General features: G+C 41.8%; 1 protein-coding gene across 1 annotated transcript in view; it reads left to right on the top strand.

The window, feature by feature from the left end:
• LOC143941277 (vomeronasal type-2 receptor 116-like) overlaps positions 1–16,138 on the top strand; it is a 96,494-nt gene that overhangs the window by 33,777 nt on the left and 46,579 nt on the right. Inside the window, exon 3 of the mRNA XM_077463314.1 lies at positions 4,020–4,238. Coding sequence (XP_077319440.1) covers positions 4,020–4,238 — 219 coding nt within the window. The remainder of the gene's footprint in view (positions 1–4,019; positions 4,239–16,138) is intronic.

Raw genomic sequence — 16,138 nt, 5'->3', positions numbered from 1 at the left:
AAAATTAACGGTCACCTGTCGGATGCCTTCTCCCTGTCCAACGGAACCAGACAGGGTTGTCCTCTCTCCCCCATACTTTTTGTTCTCACCATGGAACCAATGCTCCAAAGAATCAGGGAAAATCCATCTGTCAAAGGGGTACAGGTTAAGGATATTCAACACAAAGTAGCGGCTTTCGCCGATGATGTACTCCTGTTCCTCACTGATCCGATCACCACAATTCCCAATCTGTTACAAGACTTTGCCCTGTTCAAGGAAATTTCCAATCTCCAAATTAACTTTGGTAAATCTAAAGCCCTTAATATCACTCTATCTGAAGGTGTTGTACGGTTATGTAAGCCAATTTTCCTTTTAGTTGGGAATCGCATTCCATCACATATCTGGGTATACAGCTTCCGGACAAGTTGGGAGACTTATACCCCAGAAACTTTTTACCACTTCTTAACACCCTCAGACAAGACCTCGAACTTTGGCATAAAAAATCCTTTTCCTGGTTTGGTAGAGCGGCGATCCTGAAAATGAACGCCCTTCCCAGACTCTTATACCTTTTACAGACAATCCCTATTAAACTTCCTCTAACGTTTTTTTCCACGTACAAAAGTATTTGCTTAAAATTCTTATGGGCAGACAAGCCTCCCCGCATCAAATGGGACACCTTAGTAAAACCCATTGGGCAAGGGGGAATATGACTGCCAGATGTACAGAATTATCATTGGGCTTGCCTCTTGTTCAGAATAGTTGACTGGCACGTACATGCTGACATTAAAGCTTGGGTGAGACTGGAGAGTGCTTTTTCATCAATCCCAATACACCACCTACCCTGGATCAACTTTCGCTCCACGTTACCAGACACATTAAAACACCCCCTAATAGGCCCAACCATACACACCTTTAGTCGTGTCTGCCAGAGGTCACACATAGCTCAAACTCCTGGCCCAATGACCCCGCTGGATGGAAATCCAGATTTTCCTCCGGGCTTGCTTAACTGTTCAACTACTCTCAATAAGGTATTCACCGCTAGAAAGGCGGAAGCTTTTTTCGACAAGGGGGAATTAATCCCTTTCTCCACCCTCACATCCCGTTTCCCCGAATGGGATTTATCGTTTTTTCAATTCCTTCAAATTCGCCACTTTTTACTTCAGACGTCCACATCACAACAATGGAGTAGAGCTTTCACCCCATTTGAAACCTTGTGCAATAACAGGGACCCTGTTAAACACCTTATCTCCCAACTGTACACCATGCTATCCCCAACGCCATCTAAATCGGAAAACCCTTACATCCAGAGATGGGAACATGACCTAAACATAACGCTGCCTCAAGAGGATTGGGATAATATTTGGCTTAATATACACAAAGGCTCCTTAAACGTGTCGATACAAGAAAACGGTTACAAAATATACTCGCGTTGGTACAGAACTCCCGATCGGCTACACAAATGTTATCCCCAGGTCCCACCCACTTGTTGGAGGTGTGAGGGAGCCAGGGGAACTCTCTTGCACATCTGGTGGGAGTGCGACCAAATCCAACCCTTTTGGGTTGCAGTTCACCATCTCATCGCGAAAATCACAACATACACGCCTACATTTACTCCAGCTCAATTCTTGCTTCACCACACCTCTTTACCCCAAAGGCAATACAGGAAGTCCCTTATGCACCACTTAATTAACACAGCAAAACTTTGCATCCCTACACACTGGAAATCAACCACCCCTCCTAGTGTCACAGTATGGTTGCAGAGGGTATCCAGAATTGCCGAGATGGAAGCCCTAATACATCAAGCCAAAGAAACCTCACATAAATTCCAGAATACATGGGCCTGCTGGCTGCAGTTTCAACAATCAGAGGAATACAAAAAACTTCTATGTACCTAATAGCTTGACCTGGGGGGTGATCCCCTCATACGTACCTACTTCAGGATATGCATATTAGACATCTGTACCTCACTATCCTATATTCCCTTTATCCTACCTCCTTTACCCCCCCCCCCATACTTAACAATTAGTAGCAACTATGGTTAACCCTTATACTGTCTCTAAACCTCACTGACATAGTTACTTTCAAACCTTACATGTCACAATCTCCAGTTGACGATTGGGCTGTCATTATTCACTAACAATGGGATGAAGTAAAAATAATTTTTTTTTATTTTTTATTGGGCTCCCCTCCCCTCTCACAGTCAGATCCCAGTTGGCATGAGAGGGAGGGGGAGTGGAATACAAGGGTCCCGAATCTTCACTTAATAGCCCTTAGGAGTAGAAGTTATGGTTTATTCTCCACCATGGTGGGTCTCACAAAACCCACTCAAGAACTACCTAATCCATATACTGCCGACAGGCTGTAGGACTATAACTCGGCATCAATAAGGTTGTACAAGAGGTTCTACAGCCTCTTGTTCTTCGTCCCAGATTATAGAAACACACACAATATGCCTGTTAGTAACAGAATATAGGACTATTCAGAATGAATCCCTTGTTGACATATAACTTAAGGCACCATATTCACTCTGATATGGGTTATAAATATGGAAATAAGTACAAATGTTATCCTTGCCACATAAAATATTTATGTTACTAGATAACTGTAACTTATACTACTTAACCTAATTTACGTGCCTTGATTGTCATTTTCCTACCTGAATGTTTCTGACCTTAGGAACGTTTTTGTTATTAACTACATCTGGCGGCTACGTCCGCAAAAAAAAAATGTTTTTCTCATTTCTGTTCTGTTTCTCAAAACTCAATAAAATGTTTTAAAACAAAAAAAAAATCTGGCCTGTTATTGGGCCTTGAGGACAGGGTTGATGACCACTGTCCTTGAGGACGATAACAAAGAGGTCATCTTGGAACCCCTACTGGTCAAGGATATGATTTCTCAGAACCAATACCAACCTATAACTATTACCAACCCCTATCACACTATAACGATCCTAATAATGATATCTCCTCTAGCAACTCAATGCAGGCTGTTGCTCCTCTGCTCTTCTCCCACTGACTAGTTGCTTCCAAGAGTTCCTTGGACAGTATTTGTACTGTCCTGGCATTTCAGGGCCTCAAGAAATGATATAAGCAGTCAGTACATCACGATTGATTAATTTTCAATGTTAGGTACCATAGATGGTAGACTTTATATCCTTCGCACAGACCAAATAATATGCACGGGTTTTGGGTTATTTTTACCAATGAAATGTAGCAGTAAAAATTCTGGTCAAAATGTATGATTTGTTTTTCATTTATAGTGAAAAAAACTAAAAAATACCCAGTGGCGATTAAATACCACCAAAATAAAGCTCTATTTTTTTTTTAAAGTGATAAAAATGTAATTTGGGTACAATGTTGCATGACTGAATCATTTTCATTCAAAATGTGAGAGTGCTGAAAGCTGAAAATTGGCCTGGGAAAGAAAGAGGAGAAAATGTCCAGTGTTGAGACGATTAAAGAGGTCACATAGAGAATTTAAAAATAAAGGTATAAAGGATGGGGAAAATGTACCACGATCATGGACAACTTCATAACCATATAAAAGTAACATACCAGGGGGAAATTTTGAGGTTATTAACCTCTCTCTTTATACCCCTTTACAGCAGTTAATATCTCCGTTTTTATCTCACTAGTAGATTTATCAAATTTGAATTTGTTCAGTGGAAAGTTAAAGGATAAGTTGATATTAATAAAAAAAAAAAAATACACATGTTTTTGCAGGTAAACATATACATTTATTTATATTTTCTTTCCTAGCAGCCTGGAAAGTACCGACAGCTGCTGAGGCTGTCGGTACTTATAGTCTTCCCATTCACTAAATACTGTGAAAGAATGAAGCGTCTGGACAGGCCAAACCCTTTTTTAAATAGTGACAGCTAGCAGGGAGAGACAATCCCCTGTTAGCTGTCAAAATGGGGGGTCAGGGGAAGCGGGGGCCGGTCATCTGTAATATGTTAAACTTAAAAAAAAGGTTAACTTATCCTTTAAATTGGTGTTATTGTGATATGGTAAACTTTGTATTCTGTCTTCCATGAAAAGCTGCACAAATATATGAGAAATGTTCATTACATGGAACCATCTGGTGACAAGATCTACTTCAATGAGAGAAGAGAAGTTCCAACCGATCTTATTTTAGAAAGCTGGATTTTTGTTAACAGTACATATTATACCTATAAAGAAATTGCCATTATAAGACCAGACTTTGTGCCTGAAATACTTACCAATCTGAGTAATCCCGTCTTCTGGAAAAAAGGCAAAGTAAGACATTAGTTGATTGTTTTCTGTTTATATTGTTTGCTAAGGAGATTTACAATTAGAAAATATAGTGATTGTTTAGTTTCATATTATGATATACTTGTAAATATACCTGTAAATGAAAGGGGGAACTCATGGAGTAATTTTCTATTCATGGAGTCGTTTTCTATAATGTTACAGTTTGAACTGTATATATAGTATAGGAGATCCACCCGAGAAAGCCTCATCTATGTTGTCAACATCCCCATAGGTAAATGGAAAAGAGGTTAGTATCCCCCAAGTACTTAAACGGGACTTTAAGGGCAATTGTAAAAAAATTGCTTCTGAATTTATATAAAACATATCATTTTATTACATCCATGTAAAAAGGTATAAAACCATTGATATAGGTGATAAAAACAAAATCATGGACTTGGGGACAGTCCTTGTTTTGGAGAATATTCATACACATCGACTTATATTAAATATTTGTCATGATCACAGTGTTCCCCCTTTATCAGAAGGTTTAATAGTCAATGAGTGACAATTAATCCATTTTTTAACAGCTTGCCAACCGCCTCATGATGATATATGTCGGCAGAAGGGCTTGTACAGGCAGAATCACATACCTGTATGTTGCCCTTTAAGAGACGGCCAGCGGGCGCACGCGCACCTGCAGCAAGCTCCGTGATTCTGAGTCGCAGGTCTCTCGGACTCGAAGTCCGCAGAGATACCCGCGATCGTCTCATGGGGATTAAGAATGGGGAGATGATAATGTAAACAAGCATCTCCTCATTCTGCCTAGAGACAGTGTCACTGATCTCTTCTCCCTGTGATCGGAACAGAGATCAGTGAAGTTTCACACACAGCCACGCCCCCCCACAGTTAGAAATACGCCCCAGGACACACTTAACCCATACACTGCCCCCAGTGGTTAACTGCCAGTGTCATTTACACAGGAATCAGTGCATTCGTATAGCACTGATTGCTGTATAAATGGCAATGGTCCCAAAATTGTGTCAAAAATGTCTGATGTGTCCGCCATAATGTCACAGTCACAATAAAAATCACTGATCACCGCCATTTAAAAAAAAAATATATATTAATAAAAATGCCATAAAACTATCCCCTATTTTGTAAACGCTATAACTTTTGCGCAAACCAATCAATAATCGCTTATTGTGATTTTTTCACCAAAAATATGTAGAAGAATAAGTATCAGTCTAAACTAAGGAAATTATTTTTTTAATGTATTTTTTAGGGGGGGGGGGGGGGGGGCATTTATTATAGCAATAAGTAAAAAATAATGTGTTTTTTTCAAAATTGTCGCTCTTTTTGTGTTTATAGCGCAAAAAATATAAACCATAGGGGTGATCAAATACTACTAAAAGAAAGCTCTATTTGTTGGAAAAAAAGCATGTCAATTTTGTTTGGGAGCCACGTCGCACAATTGTCAGTTAAAGTGACGCAGTGCCGAATCGCAAAAAGGGCTCTGGTCAGGAAGGGAGTAAATCCTTCCGGGGCTGAAGTGGTTAAGGGTTTGTTTTTCTTGGGTCGTGAGATTCGCTGACGGGATGTTGGTTTTTTGCTTCTTAATCTCATGGTCAGGGATAAAAAAGCACCTATGTTGGGATTGATGTTTGGGGAAAGAAATGTGTCAGATTTTTTTGCTTTATGGGGATGTGATAGGCGTACTATCTACCTTGCTGTCCAAGTGTTCTTGTAGGAGTGATTCAATATTGTACTGATCAATCAGTTTGGCAGGATGTTGTTCCTCCAAGAGTGCTAATATATTATCTAAAGCCTCATCATGGTGTGCCCTAGTTTGGTCTTGTTGCTGTGTATGTGTTTAATATACATACTTTTAGCATGTAATATGTAACCATGTGTAGTTCTTGTATGATTTCAAATTTGTTAGTGTCAGCGTCTGGGCAGGAACTTAAACCTTTTGAAAGTACTTGGACTTCCTCTGGAGAGAGTTTGTAGATAGAGAGATTGATAATGTTAAGTTCATTCATCATCTCGTGAATGGTGTTCAATATTTCTTGATTTTCTATGTTTCGTGTTGAGTATTGTGAGCAGGATCTAAAAAATCTATATCAGGAAGTGCTGTAGTGAGGGAATCTCTCTGACAAGGGTAAGTGAGGCAGTGTGTACTAAAGTAGATTGACCATCCTCTGAATGCCCAGATGGGTGACAGCTATTATCACCATATGGTTTACCTGTACCCTTGGTACCAAAGGATCCCAATGAGGGAGAAGTGATAGCATGCAAAGGAAACGTAGGTTTCATAGATTTTTTTTGTGGTTAGCTGATCCATCACCTGGTGAAAGACATGTTGTTATTTGTGGTTTCCTGCATTTTTTTGTGGATTCTGTGAAGAAGAAGAAATAGAAGAATTAAGAACAGAGGCCAGTGAGTGTGAGTATTTGCTTGGGGACTGGGTGCAGACAAGTCATGATTACATACTGCATATTTTATGCCTATCCAAGGGGCATGTACATCTGTAAAGTAGATACACCCCTGGATGATTAGCAGTTTGCTTTAAAAGTGTTATTTTCTGCTTGTGGGCAGGAACAGCATAATATACATTGTAACGAAACATCCCACACTCCGCTGGAGTGCTTTTGTCATATACAACTTCCTCCCAGTCTGAATATAGATATCAGATATTCCAATTGTTCACAAGCACAAAACAAAACGATACTTGTTTAGTTGCTGAACATTGACTGTTTATTAGAACCAAAATACAAGTCTTATATATAGTAGTAGAAGAGGAGGTCCCTCCTCTTACTCATATTACTCTAAAAATACACCTGTAACCAGAAACAGAATTAACATGAGATAATTAACGAATCCCTTAAAGCAGCCGACGTGACTCCGTGCCCTCCTGAGCATTGTTATGATTAATCAGGATTTCACTATAGGTCAGACTTGTCACCAAGCTTCACACAGTAGATTATACATTATCACAGGGCACCTTCTCACAATAGCAGGAGCTCCAGCAGGAGTTAGCCTGTCTCCTTCATTGTAAAGAGGACAATGTGATCAGCTTTCTCAACTAACACGTTGAGTTCAGAATCAAACAAACCAAAAATAGTCTTTACATATATCCTGGGAGATATTGTGGATAAATATTACTGTCCCATTTTAAGTAATCCAAGATATATTTTCTCAGTCACCCTGGCATAGGGTAACTTAAACATAAGAGGTGCATGGGGAGCTGACACATGGGTTTCCCAACCTTTGCAAGGGATTCTTGGTTCAACAGGCCCTTCTGTCACATATGTGCTTGCAAATGTATCGCTTAATAGACATGTGCATTCGTTTTTGTCCAAATGCATTTTTGTCCGAATTTCAGGTATTTTCGTTATCGTTTTGACAAACAATAATGAAAGCACAGAATCCGAAAAACAAAAGATCTGACATAAATAAATGCTTTATTTTAGTTTTTGTTTTAACAAAGTTTGATACAGATATTAGATTTGACATGACTCTGACAATAACAATCTGTGTCTATTGAACTTGTATCATAACAGTCCATTTATTCACACAGGAGCAACACGACTTCCAGCACGACTTTGGGAGGCAACTTGGACACGACTTGAGTGTGAATCACAGTGCGACTTATAACACGATTTTAATGTAAAAAAAAATATGTCATGGGTTGCCCTTCAAGAGCATACCAGGTCGTTCAGGTCTGGTATGGATATTAAGGGGAACCCCTGGCTCAAAAAAATGGAGTGGGGGCCCCCCTAAAAATCCATACCAGGCCCTTCAGGTCTGGCATGGATATTAAGGGGAACCCCGCACAAAAAAAAAATGGCATGGAGTCACCCTCAAATCCATACCAGACCCTTATCCGAGCATGCAATCTGGCAGGCCACAGGAAAAGAGGCGGGATGAGAGAGCACCCCCACTCCTGAACCATACCAGGTCACATGCCCTCAACATTAGGAGGATGCTTTGGGGTCCCCCCCAAAGCACCTTGTTCCCATGTTGATGAGGACAAGGGCCTCATCCCCACAACCCTGGCCAGTGGTTGTGGGGGTCTGCAGGCAGGGGGCTTTAACAAGGGGACCCCCAGATCCTGGCCTCCCAATCTGTGTGAAATGGTAAGGGCGTACAAAAGTACCCCTACCATTTCACCAAAAAAGTGATAAAACAGTGTTAAAAATGACAGGAGACGGTCTTTGACAAGTCCTTTATTAAAGTCTTCTTTTATCTTCTTTCTTCTGGTCTTCTTCCTTTCTTCATCCTTTGGTTTCTTCATCCATCTTCTTCTTACTCTGATCCTCTTCTTCCTCCAATCCACTTCCTCTTGCTCCGGTGTTCTCGTCTGACATCTTCCACCACGGCGTCTCTTCTTCGTTCTCGGGCCGCTCCGCCCAATGGGAGGCTCCGCTGTGTGATGCTTCTCTTCTTCTGACAGCTCTTTTATAACAGAGGGCGGTGCCATCCGATGACTCCACCCCCTCTGACCCATGGCTCCATGTGTCAGAGGAGGCAGAGTCACCGAGGACTTGTCAAAGACCCTCCTGTCATTTTTAACCCTTTTTTGGCACTTTTTTGGTGAAATGGCAGGGGTACTTTTGTACGCCCTTATCATTTCACTCAGGGTGGGAGGCCGGGATCTGGGGGTCCCCTTGTTAAAGGGGGCTTCCAGATTCCGATAAGCTTCCCCACCCGCAGACCCCCACAACCACCGGCCAGGGTTGTGGGGATGAAGCCCTTGTCCTTATCAACATGGGGACAAGGTGCTTTGAGGGGCTACCCCCAAAGCATCCTCCCAATGTTGAGGGCATGAGGCCTAGTGCGGTTCAGGAGAGGGGGTGCTCTCTCGTCCCCTCCCCTCTTTTCCTGTGGACTGCCAGGTTGTGTGCTCAGATAAGGGTCTGGTATGGATTTTGAGGGGGACCCCCACACCATTTTTTTGTTGGCATGGGGTTCCCCTTAATATCCATACCAGACCCGAAGGGAGATTCTCTGCTCCGTCGAATCTTCTTTAAACATTCGACAGACACCATAAGCCTTCAATGACTGATTCAACCTTAATTCATTTGGATTTTTGGACGAATGCAATTTTTTTACGGAAAACAAAATAAATAAAAACAAATTTCGGGAGTAACTAAATAAATGTATTTTTCAGACAAAAACTAAATTCTGAAACCAAATGCTTAATTGCATGTTTTAAAAGCACATGTTTGAAAGACGTGGGTGATGTGGGTGCATTTTAGGGAGTTGTATCTGCAATATAGTGCATATGTGCTTGGTATCTTACAGGTCTAAAATATAGGATAAACTGCAGTTGAGCAGGTGCTTGTTTACAAATGTGCTAAAACGCACAGTTGCTAAAACGCACAGATACTGAAATGCACAGATTCTAAAATGCACAGTTGCTAAAATGCACAGATGCTAAAATGCACAGTTGCTAGAGCACGCGGTTGTTGAAACACATGGTTGCTGAAACACATGGTTGCTGAAGATAACTGTTTTTACCAGTTCACCTGTTTGCAAAGAGATTCATGATCATGGGTATACAAAATGCATGTTTGGACATGTTTGTGTAAAAACATGTTATTGTTGATCACATAAAAACGCGGGATCGCATAAGGTGACATGATCGCTTAAGGATACATGGTCACATGAAGATGCATGTTTATGTTTGTATAGTTATAAATTTTTTTCATAGCCGCATAAAAATGTTTGATCACATAAAGAGGTTTAGTCACATAAAGATGCTTAGTCGCACAAAGATGCTTGATCACACAAGGGTGCTTAATTGCATAGAGAGACTCAATTGCACAAGGATGCTTAATTGCATAAAGATGCTTGATCGCACAAGGATGCTTGGTCGCACAGAGGGGCTTGATTGCGCAGAAAGATGCTAGAGTGCATACAAATACTTGATCACATAAAAATGCTGGCTTGCATAAGAATGCATGATTGCCTAAAGTTTCACGATCGCCTAAAGATGCATGATTGCATAATGAGGCATGTTAATACATGTTTACGTAAATATACATGATTCCTCATGATCGCATACAAATACATGTCTGCATATATATGTGTTGCGGAATGTTGCATAACATGTTTCATAAATGCATGCTTGCTTCTTCCATGGCACACGTGCTACATGAATGCGTGTGTACAGCATGCTAGCACACTTCATATTCTGCCTAAAAGCATATTTGTATGAACTCATGCTAAAACATGAATGCACGCTTCCATAGAGGCATATTGCTTTAACACATGCTGTATACATTAAAGATGTAAGATGTATACATTAAAGATGTAAAGTATGTACTTGTTTTGTCTGGAACTATTTACCTATGTATTTATTTGCATAGCACTGCAGAAGTGCCTGAGGGCAGAAGCCTGCAAAGCAGAGTCCCAAGGCCTCCTTATGAAGGGGCGCCTCCACTCGATCAAGGTTGGGGTAGATTTCAGTGGTTTACAGGGGCTTGGCAAAACCACAAAGACCCAATGAAAAGAAGGTCTTTATTTCTGGTGCTAGACCAATTGATGTCTCAGGGAATCATAGAGACCCCCTCAGAAGAGCAGGGTATGTGGTTTTATTCAAATCTCTTCATGGTACCAAAACCGATTGGAGCTGTCAGACACTTTTTTAGATCTTTAAGCGCTGAATCGCTTCCTAAACATCCGCTCTTTCCACATGGAGTCTATCCAGTCAGTCATATCCACCCTACAGTTCTAGCATCAATAGGCATCAAAGATGCATATCTACATGTGCCAATTTTCCCCGCTCATCAGAGTTTTCTGAGTTTTGCAGTGGAACAGCACCACTTTCAGTTTGCGGCCTTGCCCTTTGGGTTAGCCACTGCTCCCTGAGTATTTAAGAAAGTTTTGGCCCCAGTACTAGAAAGACTAAGTAGCCAGGGTATAGCAGTAACGGCATACCTAGACATCCTGCTACTGGTAGATCAGTCAGTAGCGCAGTTAAACCAGGGGGTGTCCAGAATGGTCAGGTATCTGGAACATCTAGGTTGGATTCTCAACCTGGAGAAGTCAACCTTACAACCAGTTAAGAGACTGGAGTATTTGGGCTCTGTCATAGATACAGCTCAGGAAATAATGTTTTTGCCCCAGGAAAAAGAGAAGAACACCTTTATTTTTGGCTTGGGTGCTCACTGTGAATATACAGTATGTTGGACATTCTTGTTGGTACAGGAAGGTTGGTGAGAAGCATGGAAGTGTGTCTACTGTGCACATAGGACATTGCAATGAACATTCAGAACTAACTTCCATAATGAAGATCTTTTTGCTAGATGGTTGAGTTCTTTGGCGTTTATGGTGTTTTTTTTTTTCAATAAAAGAACAACAAAATTAAAATACAGACACTTAGTACAGTGCAACATTGATGGACTCATTGAAGTTAGACTGAATAGGTGCAAAACATATGTATAAGACATTCTGTTCAGTTGTTAAATTGAATTCCCTGCATGGTCCCAGTTCCTTGGATCCAAATGCAGGGATCAGAAGGTCATTCCGGGCACCCCTGTGGGGAACATACTGTGCCCAGGGAACGCATCCCCCATTCCCCCTTGGGAGAAACTGGTTGAGGATTTGGATCAAATGACACTGCCATGGAGGAAACATTGGAACCAAAACATCATATCTTCTGGGTAGGGACAATTTGTAGAGTCATAATAGAAGTAGTTGTACTATAGGTACCTTTAGAGAGAAGAGATGGTATATAGTGTATGTTGTAAAGGGGAAGGGGCGAGAGATTAGTAGGAAGAGGGAAGAGAGAGAGGTAGAAAGTTAAGCAACTCAACAGGAGGGAAGTGGGGAAGCAAATTTGTTAGGCTTGTACACCAGGAATGAGAGAGATACCCATGTACTTAACCCAGGGTTCCCAGGTGGCCTCAAAATCACTGGTTTTGTCTAGGAGGATGCTTGTGAGTTTTTCCTGGGACATAATCCATGAGATTTTGCACTTGGTGGTCAAGAGAGAGATCCTGGGTTGTTTCCACGCTTTGGTTATTGTCAGATTAGCCCCTAACAACGTGAAGTTGATAAATTTGCATATGGATCTGGTTGTCTTGGGAAGGTTAGCATTCAGTAGGGCAATAGCCGGGGGTTCTCGGAATCTGGTGGGTTGTTACTTTTTGTATCAAGGCAAACAACCTTTTCCAGTATGACCTTATTCTCGGGCATTCCCACCAAGTGTGGGCCATAGTGCCTGCTAGTTGGCAACCTCTGAAGCATTGAGGGTTAACTGTAGGGTATATGGTAGCCAGCTTAGCAGGGGTGAGGTATCAACTGCTCATCACTTTTAAGATAGATTATATCAAGGAAACATCTCTAATCCCCTTAAAGGATCTATAAAGAGAAGAGGTTTGCCATCTTGTTCCGTGGACTGTCTACACCATATTTCATATGGAGTGAACTTTGGGGGGCTGTTTTACACTTCCAGATTTTGTATAGAAAGTGCTGTGTTTGCTGGAATCTGAAATGTTCAGAAGTTGGGATTTCCAGCTGTTGCATACAAAATTTCATAGATATCGGTCCAGTGAAAATGAAAAAATGCCAGATTCAATACAACCCCTTGTCCAATCACCATTTAAAAGCTTTAATATTTTGGCCTGTGATGAAGTTTGGATTGTTAAAGATGTGGGCTAGGGGTTGACACTTGGAAATCAAGAAAGGGTTCAGCCTCAGATTGTCCCATAGAGATAGAGATTGGGAGAGAATGGCCGACAGAATATTTTGTTGCAAGGATTTCAATGAGTCCTTTCTTATATTGATCTGTAAGGCCCTGAAGATGTAGAGCAGTCTGGGGAGGAGAGTCATTTTAATGGAGTGTATTCTACCCAGCCAGGAAATTTCCCCTTTAGCCATATTTTCATGTCGGACTTAAACTTCTGGTATGTAGGAATGAAGTTTGGGGTGTATAAGTGTTAAATTTTTGCGGTAAGGGTGATCCCCAAGTATTCTATGGAGGAGCTTCTCCATTTGAATTCAAAGGCACTTTGTAGTTATGCTACTAATTCTGGTTTCAGGGAAATGTTGAGGGCATGGGATTTGGCATAGTTTACCTTTAGTCTCGAGATTGTTGTGAATTCGGATAGTAGTTTGCCATGATTGGGAAGGGACGTAATCGGAGACTTTATAAATAATAGCATGTCATTGGTGAATAGGCCGCATTTATGTGTTTGTGGACTGCAGGGTATATTGGGGTTGGAACGTATTGCTATTGCCAGCGTTTCAATACCGATAGCGAATATAAGCGGGGATAGGGGAAATCCTTGCCTGTGGTGCCTTTCACAATGTTAAGGGGTATAGAGGGAGTGGAGAATCCCCATAAAGCTCTGATAAAAACCCCAGCGCTCCATGATAGCAAAGATTTAAGCCTATTCAACTGAGTCTAAAACTTTATGTAGATCGAGTGATAAAAACATTCCCTCTTGTTTGGGGACATTGTCCCAGTTAGGCTGTAAAATAGATATAATGTCAATGGCCCTTCTGGTTTGGTCAGGCCCCTGTCTACCAGGGATAAACCCCACCTGGTCCTTGTGGACATATCTGTTAATGAAGGAGGAAAGACGGTTACCTAAATTATTTGCTAAAATCTTTATATCATTATTTATTAAGCCGCGTATACACGGGCGGACTGTCTGTCCAACTTAGTCCGCTGAAACACATTTCAGCGGACAGTCCGCTCGTGTGTGGGCTTCAGCGGACAGTCTGGCGGTCTAAGTCTTTTGGAATTTCCGTAAAATTGTCCGTCCAACTTTGGTTTCAGCGGACAGTCCGCTCGTGAGTAGGCAAGTTGGACGGACTAAGTATGGCGCATGCTCAGAAAGGATTTACACAGCGAAAGGTTGCATTGCTGTGTATTGGACGTCCTATTTCTAGTCCCGTCGTACGTGCTGTACACGTCATCGCGCAAGCTTTCAACGGACTGTCTGTTCATCGTGTGTGGTCAAGTCCATTCATTCAAAAGTAGGACGGACTGTCCGTCGGATTGTCTGACGGACTTAGTTGGCCAGACAGTCCGCCCGTGTGTACGCGGCTTAAGGGATATGGGCCTGTAGTTCTCCACTTTCTCCAGGTGTTGAATTGGGGGTATAGGGGGTCTAGGGGGCACCTATGGTTTTTGCATTGAAAAATGTCACCATGTATGTGGCCATGGTTTCCGTAAAGCCTTTCTAATATGGTACTGTTTGACCATCCAGTCTGGGGGCAGAAACCTTCTTGAAGTTTTTAATGACGTCCCTAATCTCTTCCACTGAGATGGAGTCTTCCATTAGGTGTTTGTGTTCTGTGGAGTGGTTCAGTAGGTGTAGGTCTCGCAGGAAGTCGTGATGAGTGGGCCTCTGTCTGTGGGGGGTGGAGGAGTAGAGTTTTGTGTAGAAGTCATAAAAGGTTTCTAGTATTTTGTTGGAATTAGTTGGGTGGCCTGGTCTCCTGATCTTGGGCAGGGTATAGGTGCGCGGTTTAGGTGTAAGCTTAGTGGCTAGCATGGAACCATTTTCTATCCTTCTGTAAATAAAATTTAGATATGTTTCTCCACTTTGGCAGGTAGAGCCAGGTTGAGCTCTAGTCTGGTTGTGTTTACTTGATCTAGAAGGGTCTTAGCCCTTGTACACACGGTCGGACATTACGACGGAAAATGTCTGATCGGACCATGTTGTCGGATAATCCAATTGTGCGTGGGCTTCACTGGACTTTTTCCGTCGGAATGTCCGACCAACAAAGTTTGAGAGCTGGATTTAAAAATTTTCTGACAACATGATAGAATGTTGATTGTAGAGAATTCCGATCGGACAAAGTGCCACGCATGCTCAGATCAAATTCCTAGACCAAAGCTATTGGCTACTAGCCTGAACATAGTCCCGTCGTAACTAAATAACGTCATCATGTTAAGAACGATCGGATTTTTCGTCAACTTTGTCCAACCGTGTGTATGCAACACCAGTTTCGGATAAAATCTGTCTGAAAAAATCTGACGGATTTTGTTGTCGGAATGTCCGACCGTGTGTACAAGGGCTAAGAGGGATTTTTCTTGTGTTTTGGCTTTTAGGATTGCAAACTTTTTTTCCCAGTTGGAGTATGTCCATTTGTCTTTCTTTCTTGATTTGGGTCACCATACGAATTAAAGTGCCTCTAACGGTGACTTTGTGGGCTGCCCAAAGAATTTTGGGGAAATGTCATCTCTGTCGTTTAGTCTGAAATACTCCTTGAGGGAGTCATCTATTTCTTTGGTTTTGGTGGGGTTACTAAGGAGTGATTTGTTAAGTCGCCAGTCTACTAGAGGTGTCTTAGCGAAGGCGTACTGTTGGGATAGCAGAATCAGTGAGTTTGACCGTGCAGTGTCTATAATGGATGCTTTCTGTGCCAAGGGGATGATGGAGGGGGAATATATGATCAATTCTGGTGGGGATAGGATTAATGGGTATAGTCTCTTTTCATGAGGTTCAATTCCCTCCAGATGTCCACAAGGCCTTGTGTATAATAAATCTCGCTATGTTTAGGTTGGTCTTGGTGGGTCATGTCAGTTGGGTCTCTGGGGGCTTCGATTTGTCAAGCCCCTGGTCGAAAGCAAGGTTTGAGTCACCACAAAAGATGACCAAGCCCTCCAGGAGAGGCGTTCAGGGTGTTGAAGCGTGCTTGGAAGAATTTTGGTTGACCTTTTTTGGAGGTATAATAGGATATGAGATAATAAAATTTGAACTCCACTGTGCCCTTCACTAGGAGGAATCTGTACTCTGGGTCCTTATATTCAGAGGTCGGGGAAAATTTACTGTGCTTAGATATTAGTATACCCCCTTGGTCTTGTTAGCTGCATTCGCTAAGTAGAAGGTTGGATAATACGCGTGGAGGAATTTGGGGTTGTATCGGGCCGGGAAGTATGTCTCTTGGAACATGATTATATCTATTTTCAGAGAACCGTCATT

This window comes from Lithobates pipiens, unplaced genomic scaffold (genome assembly GCF_037356315.1).
Source record: "Lithobates pipiens isolate NorthernLeopardFrog02 unplaced genomic scaffold, aLitPip1_a1.2 Scaffold_3, whole genome shotgun sequence".
Taxonomy (NCBI): domain Eukaryota; kingdom Metazoa; phylum Chordata; class Amphibia; order Anura; family Ranidae; genus Lithobates; species Lithobates pipiens.
The sequence above is the reverse complement of the archived record's forward strand: the minus strand, read 5'-3'. Positions and strand labels throughout refer to the sequence as shown.